Below are 12,958 nucleotides of genomic sequence, written 5' to 3' on the forward strand. Positions count from 1 at the left end.
ATGTCAGTGTATCAGTATTTAAAATGTGATTCAACAAGCCACTGGTTAGCGGATCGCAGAGTTCCTGTAATTTTTAGTAACGGCATTTTGATATTAAAAAAATAATCAGCACTTACCTCTCACAGTGTGTTCACTGGGACCAAAGAACAGTGGAAGCAGCAACAAGTAAAGCAGGTAAATCAGAGACAAGGCGTTGTAGCGAAAGAGGCAAGCTGTAAATGGAATATTAAAAAAATGTTACATTCCTATTTCTACATAACACTTAAAATAACATAGTTTGCAAATAGAAATTAATTCATACCTACATCAGGTTATTCTCCCAGAAATGTGATAGTCATTCGTTTATAAGATAAAAGATACTGAAGGCAGCAAGATTAGGTTTGTGCTGAAGTTGGACACAAAATGCAGGAGTAACTCAGCAGCATCTCTGGATAGGAGGAATGGGTGACGTTTCGGCTCGAGATCCTGAAGAAGAGTCTCAACCCGAAATGTCATCCAATCCTTCCGCTCAGAGTTGCTGCCTGTCCCGCTGAGTGACTCCAGTATTTTGGGTCCATCTTCGGTGTAAACCAGCATCTGCAGTTCTTTCCTAAACATTAGGTTGGTGTTTTAGTATTGTCCTCCTTCAATTACCACAGTGTTATCGCAAATAAACATTTGCTGCTATCAACTACTGTGCTCTTCTACTCTTCAGCTAATACAGCATTTGCAGATATATTGGTGGAGAAATCTGACTGTTTAGAAATACTGGTGTACTCGCCTCTACACATTCGAATGATCTAAGCATTTAGTGCTGGCTGCCAGGGACTTCTCCCTCCGTCTATTTTTTTGTTGTTGTCATTAATGGTTTCACATTATGACATTGTCAATTAATTTCACCCACATATAACTGCTGAGGACATCGGGCACCCATCACCACCGTGAATCAAACTAGAAAACTGGTCCTTCTTAGTATTAAACCAGCATGGAGCATGAAGATAGAAAATGGTCACTTTGCACATCAGAACTTTGAAGAACGTAGAATACCAAAAATGTTTAACTTTGCATTATTGCACTGGCAGCTCAGGGGATGAGGAAAAAGCAATGTTGTTAGTTATACTGGAATATTTTCCACTGCTGACAGAAATAGGAAAGAATTCTCATTGGTGATCTCACCCAAGAACCAAAAGAAATTCATATAAATGCTCCACCTGTCTCACTTAGTTTCGTTTAGTTTAGTATATTATTGTCACATGTACCAAGGTAGTGAATAGGTTTTGTTTACATGCTATCCAGTCAAAGAAAAGATGTTTGTGTGGACTTTAGACATACAGCGTGGAAAAAGGCCCTTCAGCCCACTGAATCCTCACCGACCAGCTATCACTCCATAGACTAACACTATCCTACACACAGGGACAATTTACAATTTTACCAAAGCCAATTAACCTGAATGTCTGTGGAATGAGGGAGGAAACCGGAGCACCAGGAGAAAACCCACGTGGTCGCAGGGAGAACGTACAAACTCCGTACAGACTGCACCCATAGTCAGGATCAAACCCAGGTCTCTAGCGTTGTAAGGCAGTAGCTCCACCGCTGGCACCACTGTGCTGCCCCAAACAAAAGAAGACAAATTGAGAATGTTTTACACATCTCTTGTATCCCGAAAATAGCTTAAATTAATTTACTACTATTTTATTCTGAATCGTAAAATATTCTATCCTTTAATAAATATATATATCCTTCACAGATTTGTTTTCTTCTTCACTGAGAAACAACGTGGAGGGAACCAACAATTAATTCATATTTTCTAAACATAGAAAAATATTCTAAACTTTAAAAAAGAAACAGCTTTGGCAATAATTTCAGAAAGTCACCACCATTTAGACCGCTTTTTAAATGAAAATATACAGGCCATCCCCATGTTACGATGCCCAGCTTATGGACACTCTTACATTCGAGGAGAGATTTAGGAAAAAGATTGTGCTGAAAATTATGAGGGGGAAAAGACAGGGTGAATTCCAGGCTAGGGGAATCAGGAATCAAAGGACATAGGTTTAAGGTGAGAGGGGACAGATTTAACAGTAACCTGAAGGGCAACCTTTTCACTCAGAGAGTGGTGGGTTTACGGAACGAGCTGCCAGAAAAGGTGGTTTAGGCAGGTGCAATAAAAGGCATTTAAAATACAAAGATTTGGAGGTACATGGACCAAACGTGGGCACGTGCGACTAGTGTCGATGGGGCATCTTGGTCCGCAGGGGCAAGTTGGGCCGAAGGGCCTGTTCCTTGCTGTATAATAATAATAATAAATTTTATTTATGGGCGCCTTTCAAGAGTCTCAAGGACACCTTACAAAAATTTAGCAGGTAGAGGAAAAACATGTAAGGGGAATGAAATAAATAGTAGAGACATGACTAGTACACAAAGTAAAGACAGAATTCAATACAAAACACAATATGAGGCAATTAATGCACAGATGAAAAGGGAGGGGGACGTGGGGCTAAGGATAGGCAGAGGTGAAGAGATGGGTCTTGAGGCGGGACTGGAAGATGGTGAGGGACACGGAATTGCGGATCAGTTGGGGGAAGGAGTTCCAGAGCCTAGGAGCTGCCCTGGAGAAGGCTCTGTCCCCAAAACTGCGGCGGTTGGACTTGTGGATGGAGAGGAGACCGGCTGATGTGGATCTGAGGGATCGTGAGGGTTGGTAGGGGGAGAGGAGGTCAGTGAGATATGGGGGGGGGGGCAGATGGTGGAGGACTTTGTAGGTGAAAACTATGGCTCAATATACAAGATCATACAGGTTTGGTAAGGTTAAATAGGGACAAATTGCACTCACTAGAGGCTGGTCCAAGCAGAGGGAAGGAGGGGCACTGCTTTAGGTGAAGAAAACGCAGGCGGTGGATGTGAAGGAAATGTGTGTTTCTGTCCAGTAATGATCTGGAACTCACCACCTGTGGAGGTGGTGGAAACAGAAGCAAGCCCAGCATTCAAAAGAGAATCGAATAAGTGTTTGAGAAAATAAATGGCAAGGATTTGGAGAACAGGGCTGATGTTTAGCAAAATGACAAGGATTCTGCTATCATTAAAATATGAGCATTATCATCTCTGGAGTCCTGGATATTATCCACATTTATATAAAATAAAATGTGGTTTGGCAATGTCAGCTTTTCACAACAGACCAGTGAGCAGGTAGAGACACAAGGGTACATTGGGGCTGGGTGTCATAAGCAAACATATAAAAGAAGGGATTGGCGACGTTTCAGGTCGCGACCCTTCTTCAGACGGGGCTGAAGTAGTGTCTCGACATGAAACATCGCTAATATCTTCTCTCCGTAGATGCTGCCTCACCCGCTGAGTTTCTCCAGCATTTTGTGTCTACCTTCGATTTTACCAGCATTTGCAGTTCCTTCTTAAACATATAAAAGGGTCTCGACCCGAAATGTCACCAATTCCTTCTCTCCGGAAATGCTGCCTGTCCCGCTGAGATACTCCAGCATTTTGTATCTGCATAGAATTAAATATACTTTGATTTCCTCTCAATCCTTGTGGAGCTAAATACTAATTTTATGAGCAGACAAGCTCAACCAGATGGAAAAGCAACTCACACGTAATAAACTAAAGGTGGTGTAAATCACAGCCATGATATGCAATGAAACACACTAATCCGAGTAAAACCACTGCACATTTATTGGGGCAGAACTGCTAAAACCAGAGATATCAAAATCCATATAATAATGAAACAATCGTGTCTGACATGTAGCAGACAGACAACCACTTTTAATTTTAATGACTTTTTCTTCGAGTTTCCATTAGCTGAAGAGATATTAGCCTGGACGTTCAAGGGAATGAAAGAGGGCGCCAAGTGTGAGATGGGCAAAGTGGAAGACTTCCAATTACCATGTTGGTTATTAGAGTCATGGAGCTCGAGAGCACAGAGACAGGCCCTTCACTCCAACTCATCCATGTAGCTCAACCAAGCTGGTCTCACTTGCCTGTGCCTGGCCCACAAAGCTCCTCTATCCAAGTGTCTTGTAAATGTCAGAATTGTATTCACCTCGACCACTTCCTCCGGAAGCTCACGTATACATAACCACCCACTGTGTGAAAAGTTGCTGCCTTTTAAATCTTTCCCCTCTCACCTCAAACCAATTCCCTTGAAGCTTTTCCTAAATGAAGGAATAATAGGGTAGCAGAGTTACGCAGTGGTAGAGTTGCTGCCTTACAGCGCCAGTGACCTGGGTTTGATCCTGACTACGGGTGCTGTCTATATAGAGTTTGTACATTCTCCCTGTGACCACGTGGGTTTTCCCTAGAGCATGGTTTCCTCCCACATTCCAAAAACGTGCAGGTTTTGTTAATTAATTAGCTGCTTTAATTTGTCCCCAGTAGAACTGGTGCAGGGGTGATCATTGGTCGGCATGGACTCGGTGGGCCAAAGGCCCTGTTTACACGCTGTATCTCTGAACTAGGCATCATGCTCAGCACAAAAACCGTGGGCCAAATGGCCTGTTCCAGTGCTGTACTGTTTTATGTTCTAGGTTATCATGTGCAGCTGAGAAAAACGCACTATGCAATTAAATTTCTGGACAATGAAACCTCCAGCCACCACACATGCTTATTCGAATATTAAAATCAGTAAATACTTTGAAGGGTGGCTCCAACAATGCACTAATACATTATTTTATTATTTTCTATGCCCTGATCACAAAAATACTAATCAGATCTGATCCTTCACTGCACTCTCAGTCTAAATGGGAGAATGGAAGATGCATAATATGGCTTTCACCCCCCCCCCAACAACTTGCTCAACATTGCCCAAGTTTGGCCTTTTCTTGGACCACTCTCTTCTAGATCTGTTTTAGTTTCATTTGCTTTACAGATGCAGCATGGAAACACGCCCTTCGGCCCACCGAGTCCGCACCGACCAATGATCCCCGCACACTGACACTTTCCCCATACTAGGGACAAGTTATAATTTTACCAAGCTAATTAGCCTGCAAACCTGTACGTCTTTGGAGTGCGGGAGGAAACCAGAGCACCTGAAGAAAACCCACGCAGGTCACAGGGAGAACGTACAAACTCCATACAGACAGCACCGAGAGCCAGTTCAGGATCAAACCCGGTACTCTGGCACTGTAAGGCAGCATCTCTACCGCTGCGCTACCATTATTCAATCATTAGTGAATGGAAAACTGGACCAGCCTCTTAAATACAGTGGATATATGAGGTGGTCAGAAACTGTATACGCTGCATTGGCCAATTCAACTTCCAACCCATCCACCAACCTTCCTGCCATCTACAAGACCCAAGTCAGAAGGCACAATCCCAGCGTTGGTGATAGACCAGCGAAGTCTAAGTTATGATGAAAGACTTTGAGCCTCCATATGCATCAGGCCCACTGATTAGAGGCAGAGCTCTTGATTTAACATGACCACAGACCAGACAAGTGGCACTGTGAATGGAAGCTATTCTTCACTTATGTAGGAGCTAAAGCAATTCTCCACGCCAGTACTCCAGCTGGAAAACTCCCAGAAATTTCTTCCATCCATAAATTAACCGGTTTTGTCAACACCTATCTCAAAATGAAATAAAACATTTTTCTTTAGCAGTTAATGAGGTTGATTAAAGTGCCAGATCATTTGGAAAATATGTTTTTGCACATTATGAAAACAGAAATGCAAATGTGAAGAGAGCGTACACCCTGGGTAAGTGAATTCGAGAAAGTAAACAAAAGGGCCAAATAGGCCATATTCAGGGCAACTACAATGGATATTTTGACGACACTTTAAAAAAAAATGTGTTTCATCCAGAATGTTAGTGGCTTTCAGGTATTCAGTTTTCAAACTTCCTACATATTTCAAGGACAAAATATATTTTAGTTAGCAAATTGGCAGGAACAATCACAACCCCAAGAATTAAAGGGTCTTTCATCCAGAGCAGGAAGATGGAAAATTCTCCACTGGCCTTTGGCTGCTGTGAATGATAAAAATGAATCAGGAAGCACAAGTAGTAGGGAGCAGGGATTTTTTCCTTCTTTATGGAAAATGTGAGTGAGTAGTAAGACATTCCTTTGTTTGTTGCATGCACTCTCCCCTCTCCCCGCTGTACAACTAAAAGTAATTCCATCCACATGTGATGTCCAATTTCAATAAAAGAAAAATTCAAGGAATCCCGTGCAGCACCTGAGAACCGATGACTAACTCAGCGCATCAAGTATACACATATGCATTTACATATGCCTGTGGTCTTGCCCTTTTATAACTGAAAGGAAACAGAACTATCCACCCTGCCACAAACCATTTGCCAAAGATAACTGTATTCCTATTTGGAGCTCACTTTTGATTCAGCTGTAATAGCTGTCAGGCGGAATTTGCAGCCCAACTACTTGCTCACTGACGTCTATTTCTGGGTTTTGCCAGAATTACCTGGTTCCAGATCTCTTCATAGTCTTGATCGAAATATCAGCTGATGTTCAGACTGATCGCCCTTGATTCAAGGCAGCATTTGACCAATGCAGCATCAAAATGCCCAGTGAACTTAAGCCATTCGATACCAAGGTGGGAGTCCCCGAACTAGCACGAAGAAAGATGGTTGTCATAGAGTCGTACAGGAGGGAACAGACCCTTCAGTATGTTCATGCTGACCGTGACATTTATCCATCCGGGGCCTACTGGGGCTTTTAGATTCACTGTAAATGTTGCAAGAATACCATCTACAAGATCTTGTCAGGCACTGCATTCCACATTACAGACGCAGAAGGGTGCAAATAACTCCTTCTCAGCTCAACTCTAACCCTGGTAATCATCATCTTAAACATATGCCCTCTGATTTTCTCCTCATGGAGAAAAGTATCTTATTATTTACCCTATTCATACCTCCCATCATTTCATAATCCCCCATCAGGTCTCCTCTCGGCCTCCACTGCTCCCAATAAAACAGGGCCAGCCTTTGCAGTTGCCAAGGGGTGGTGTGATGTGGGAGGATGGGGTGCAGGGCTACCACTGAACAGAAACTCAAATCAACCAGCGGCTGCGAGAATAAGTCAGAAGCTGGGAACATGCGGTGAATTTCACTGCACATCTTGTATGTGTATGTGACAAATAAAGTTGACTTGACTTGACTTAATTGAATGACTCCTCGAGGATCACAAATCCTTTCCACCATAAACTGGGCATGTCAGGAGTACGGACAAATATTCTTCGTTGGCTGCACAAACAAAGTTGCAAGCACCAGGAAACTATCCCCTGCAGATTTACCTCCGAGTTCCACACCACCTTGCTTTGGAAACACAATGCTATTTCTTCATCATCACTGGATCTCCATCCTGGAACTTTCATCCCAACAGCATTAAGAAGGTATCTCATCCGGAAGAACTGCAGGAGATCAAAAAGGCAGCTCACCCCCCACCTTCTCAAGGGCCAAGTGGGGATAGGCAATAAATGATGACACAAAGTTCTGGAGTAATTCAGCATATCAAGCAGCATCTCAGGAGAACATGAATAGGTGACATTTCGGGTCGGGACACTTCTTCAGACTCACATGGATAGGCAACGTTTCGGATCGAGAGACATGAGTCTGAATAAAGGTCCTGACCCGAAAGGTCACCTATCCATGTTCTCCTGAGATGCTGCCTGACCCACTGAGCTTGCTCCTACATTCTGTGTCCTATTTTGTAAACCAACACCTGCAGTTCCTTGTTGCTACATGAACAATAAATGCTGGCCTTGTCAGGAAAGGTAACATCTCTAAAAATATGAATAAATGAAAAGAGCTAAACACCTTTCATCAATTACGACTTGCCATTCTCTCTAACGCACGGTGTCCCAATACACCTGCAACATTGCCACCAATCTGGCAAAGTGCAACATTTCCTGGGGAATATCCTGTCCACAAGGCAGAGCTCATTTGTCCAACGGCCACTCTATTGTGTTCCTCATCACCAGCATGTGAGAAAAGCTCTGATGAAGATCATCAACATGAAACGGTAACTCACCACAGTTACTACCTGATCTGCTGAGTAATTCTAGTATTTTCTAGTTAAAAAACACCTATTTGGTTTAAATCCTGCCCCCATGTCATTGTGGACTACAGAAGGTCTAGGGGTGGCACGCACACCCCATCCACAGGTGGAACGTGTTTCCAGCTTCAGGTTTCTGGGGATCAACATCTCTGATGACCTCTCTTGGACCCACAATACCGCAACACTGGTCAAGAAGGCTCACCAGCGTCTCTTCTTCCTGTGGAGACTAAAGAAGGTCCATCTGTCTCCTCAGATTCTGGTGAAGTTCTACCGCTGCACCATCGAGAGCATCCTTACCAACTGTATCACAGTATGGTATGGCAACTGCTCTGTCTCCGACCGGAAAGCACTGCAGACGGTGGTGAAAACTGCCCAACGCATCACCGGTTCCTCACTCCCCTCCATTGAGTCTGTCCAGAGCAAGCGATGTCTGCAAAGGGCGCGCAGCATCATCAAGGACTGCTCTCAACCCAACCACAGACTGTTTACCCTCCTCCCATCTGGGAAGCGCTACAGGTCTCTCTGTTGCCAGACTAGCAGGTTCAGGAACAGCTTCTTCCCTGCGGCTATTGCACAACTTAACTCTGCACCTTGTGATGTGGCACCGGGGTAAACACTGTGACGGAGAATGTTGAACTATGTTTAGAATTAACACTCAACAAATAAGATTGAAAATCGATTACCTTTAATATTTTAATTATCTAATATTTCAATATTTTATTAATGTGAATTATTAAACTTTTTTTTAATTAAGCAGTTTTCGTATCTTTTAATTACCTCATTAAGGGATAATATATGTGACATTTAATCTATAAACTAAAAAGATCTAAATAAGAAAATTCTGTAAAATAATACTGGAGAAAAAGAATGAAATGGTTTGAAAACAAGGTCATGTTGTCCATTCACTGTAGCAAACATCTGTGCAGTAAGGATCTAGATTGTTCCAGGTTTTTACAAATTGTTTTTATTTTAAATACCTGAAGAACTTTTCCTCCCTCTTATTCAAATTTCTGGTCAAAACTCTAAGCTAGAACTGCCAGCTAGTCGGGGCTAGAATGGGGATCATGTTCCATATCTGAGTTTCGCCAGAGGATTATTCTGAGGCAAATAATAAGCCACTGGAGGAGTTAGTGGGTCAGGCAGCATCTGTGGAGGCAGAGGGATAGTTAATGTTTCGGGTCATAGAAAGTAGTGCAAGAGTAGGCCATTTGGCCCTTCGAACCAGCACATGCTAAATCAGTTGATCATCCTAAATCAGTACCCCATTCCTGCTTTCTCCCCAAGTCCCTTGATTCCGTTAGCCCTAAGGGCTATATCTAATTATCTCTTGAAAACATCCAGTGAGTTGGCCTCCACTGCCTTCTGTGGCAAAGAATTCCACAGATTCACAACTGTGTGGGTGATGCATTCCTAGATTGATGTGGGGTCCCGACCTGAAAGGTTGCGTCTCCACAGATGCTGCCTGACCTGATGAGTTCCTCCAGCTGTTAGCTTTCTGCTCCAGATTCTAGCAACTGTGTTCTCTTGTTTCTCTGGCATATGCTAAACACTGTTGCAGAGAAAATTAAATCCATTCAATTCAAATTTGCTCCTTTCGTACTGAAGGATGCAAGTCATATTTGATTACAAAAAACGACATCCAATATTTATAAAAAACAGATTGTTTGACAATGTAGAACACTGATTATTACAGGAATAACTATTATGAAATTGGCAAACAACTTATATCGTCTTTGATCCACTCTTTACAAGTATGCAGCACAGTTTATGTAAGGATGCAGAAATGAAAAGATTTTCAATAACTCAAATGTCACTCATTTTCAATAGCAAACAGTTGGAATATGGTATAAAATAAAACCCAGCTACTAAATGAACAACAATCCGTCAAACATGCAGGTTCCCATCCTGTGGTTTTCCTGGGGCGTGGGGGAAAGTACAAGAATTCTCCGTAAGTAACAAGGGCGGCACGGTGGCGCAGCGGTAGAGTTGCTGCCTTACAGCGCTTGCAGCACCAGAGACCCGGGTTCGATCCCGACTGCGGGTGCTGACTGTACGGAGTTTGTATGTTCTCCCCGTGACCAGCGTGGGTTTTCTCCGAGATCGCCGGTTTCCTCCCACACTCCAAAGACGTACAGGTTTGTAGGTTAATTGGATTGGTATCAATGTAAATTGTCCCTAGTCTGTGTAGGATAGTGTAGGATAGTGTAGGATAGTGTTAATATGCAGGGATCTCTGGGGGGCCGAATGGCCAGTTTCCGCGCTGTAACTATAAACTAAACTAAACTAAACTAATTGTCAATTTGTAGATTTGTGGGCATTTGTTATTGGAGGAGGCAACTAAGGGGAAAGGCTGACCAGACATGGGAGCTGGTGAGGTGGATGACCAAGTCAGCTGGAGGGTGGTATCGGTTAGGGCTGATGATACGTGCAATTGGCATTTAGGAACAGTTTTCTGGTACATCTGGAAGGGGGAATGCAATAAAAAGATATTATTACATCTACTAGTGACAAAATTAGAACATCCCATTCTTTCCTTTGGAATATTATAAACTTTCAATGGAACAAACATTTTGTGGACATTCAGCTAACCCTATTTGACCAACAAACACATTTTAACTTCCCTTAAAATTAATAATATCAACAACATTGGTCATGAATGACTAACTCCACTTTCCACAAAGATGTTGGGTGTATTACTCCAGTACACTGCTTACGTTGCAGCTGACATGGGTGCTAACCTATCCACTGAGTTGGAGCGAGAGGTGTTGAGAAAGGGAAGCAAAGGGAAGAATCAGAGTGTGTAGGCAAGTACAAAGGGGCAGCATTGTGGATTGAAACCTTCAAGCTCTGCACAAGTGTCGGAACCGTACCCATGCATTTGTCAATGTACTGGAATTGGAAATGAGGGAAAGAATCTGGACAAGGTTGATGACAGGATTGTTCCACGATAGAGGCAGGCATTGTTCGACATATACAGGTGCCCAAGGCTGGAGAATTTAAGAAGCAATCATCTAGTATGAGAACAGTTCAGCCAGGAGACAGAGGCTGGACTTCCCTTCAAGGAAGGAGTAAAGAGCCCGCTGGCCATCCCAGGAAATTGGACGCCCTTGGTGAAAATAAACCCGTCAAGGTCAGGACACTCTTCCAATGGCTGCTGGTGTTAGAAGTGCCATGGATGTACATGAGACAGCATAGATTAAACGGAGAAAGGAATAGGTGTTCTGGACAATGACATTTGCAGTTCAACCTGTCACAGTACCCAGTTCGCACTATGCCAGTACAATTAACCTACAGTGGCAACCTTAACAGTGTTTCAAATCAACGTGGTAGAAATCACACAATTGGAAATCAATAGGAAATCAAGATATGAATATCAATGTGCTTAATACTAAATATTTAGTAGCTTCTGCATATATTTACCTTGTCTAGACTGGCTTAATCTTACTTATTTATGACGCATCTTCTACAAAGCGTGGTTCCCACAAGTCTGAAGACACTTCCAATGACTTATGAAGAAATATTCCACATGGAATGACACTGAGCAACAATTTCCATAAGTGGCCCAGCTTTGAATTCCACCTTTGCTACTCATCTTAATTAAGGTGCTAGTGTAGCGGTGCCTGCTAGCGCACGCAGATATTGAACCCGGCGTTCGGAAGTCACGGTCACGTGACTCGGGAGGGGCTGTTGTTTTTGCGCTTTTTTCCCCTGCGCGCGTTAGTTCAGTGCTGACCACCGATGTGGCCAGACGTGTCTGTTAAACCTGTATGCTGCAACTTAAACTTTCGAATAAAGCATTGTTGAAAACTCCAGGAGTCGTTTATCAGACCACTAAACTAGCAAGAATATTAGAACCGCATGAAATACAAAGTTTTACTTTTGCTGATCTAAATTATTTAGTAACCAAAGATGATATGCTTTTATTGTAACGTTCATGGTCACTGGATGTCACCTGTAAAACATTTCACATTGAATCAATTCTAAATAGCGAAGATAGACACAAATGCCGGAGTAACTCAGAGGGTCAGACGGCATCTCTGGAGAAATACAGGTAGGTGACGATTCGGGTCGAGACCCTTCTTCAGACTGTCTCGACCCGAAACATCACCCATTCCTTCTCTCCAGAGATGCTGTCAGACCCGCTGAGTTGCTCCAGCATTTTGTGTCTATCTTCGGTTTAAACCAACATCTGAAGTTCCTTCCTACACATTTCCAAATAGTGACTGACAAACACATCAACACTTAATACAAACACAAAAAGTCATTTATTTTGGATGGTGTTGGTTGAGGGTTAATGTTGACCAAGAATTGCAAGGGTGAGGTGCTGCATATTGGAAAGTCAAATGTAAGGGGAAAGTATACAGTTAATGTAAAAATCCTTAACCGCATTTCTGTACGGAGGGATCTTGTGGTCCAAGTCTGTAGAATATTATGCATAGTTCTGGTCATCCCATTGCAAGAAGAATGTGGAGACTTTGGAGAGGGTGCTGAAGAGGATTATCAGAATGCTGTTTGGATCAGAGGGTATTAGTTAGAAGAGTTTGGGAAAAGTTGGAGTGTTGTCTCTGAAGCACTAGAGGCTGAGAGGAGACCTGATAGAAATAGATACAATTATGGGAGGCATTAATAGAGTAACAGCCAGAACCTTCTTTCCAGGGTGAAAATGTCAAAGACTGGAGGCCGTAACTTGAAGGTGACAGGGGCAAAGTTTAAAGGAGATGTGCGGAACAAGTTGTTGTTTTTTTCCCCCCAGAAGGTGATGGGTGACTGGGAGGCGCTACCAGGGGTGGTACTGGAGGCAGATATGAGAGTTGAGATTAAGTGGCTTTTAGATGGGGCAAAGAGGTCCTTCTGCAGTTGTACAGAGCCCTAGTGAGACCACACTTGGAGTATTGTGTGCAGTTTTGGTCCCCTAATTTAAGGAAGGACGCTCTTGCTATTGAGGGAGTGCAGCGTAGGTTT

General features: G+C 43.0%; 1 protein-coding gene across 1 annotated transcript in view; it reads right to left on the reverse strand.

Annotated features, from left to right (window-relative positions):
* piezo1 (piezo type mechanosensitive ion channel component 1) overlaps positions 1-12,958 on the reverse strand; it is a 293,127-nt gene that overhangs the window by 215,015 nt on the left and 65,154 nt on the right. Inside the window, exon 2 of the mRNA XM_033036504.1 lies at positions 117-212. Coding sequence (XP_032892395.1) covers positions 117-212 — 96 coding nt within the window. The remainder of the gene's footprint in view (positions 1-116; positions 213-12,958) is intronic.

Source organism: Amblyraja radiata, chromosome 17, assembly GCF_010909765.2.
Source record: "Amblyraja radiata isolate CabotCenter1 chromosome 17, sAmbRad1.1.pri, whole genome shotgun sequence".
Classification (NCBI taxonomy): domain Eukaryota; kingdom Metazoa; phylum Chordata; class Chondrichthyes; order Rajiformes; family Rajidae; genus Amblyraja; species Amblyraja radiata.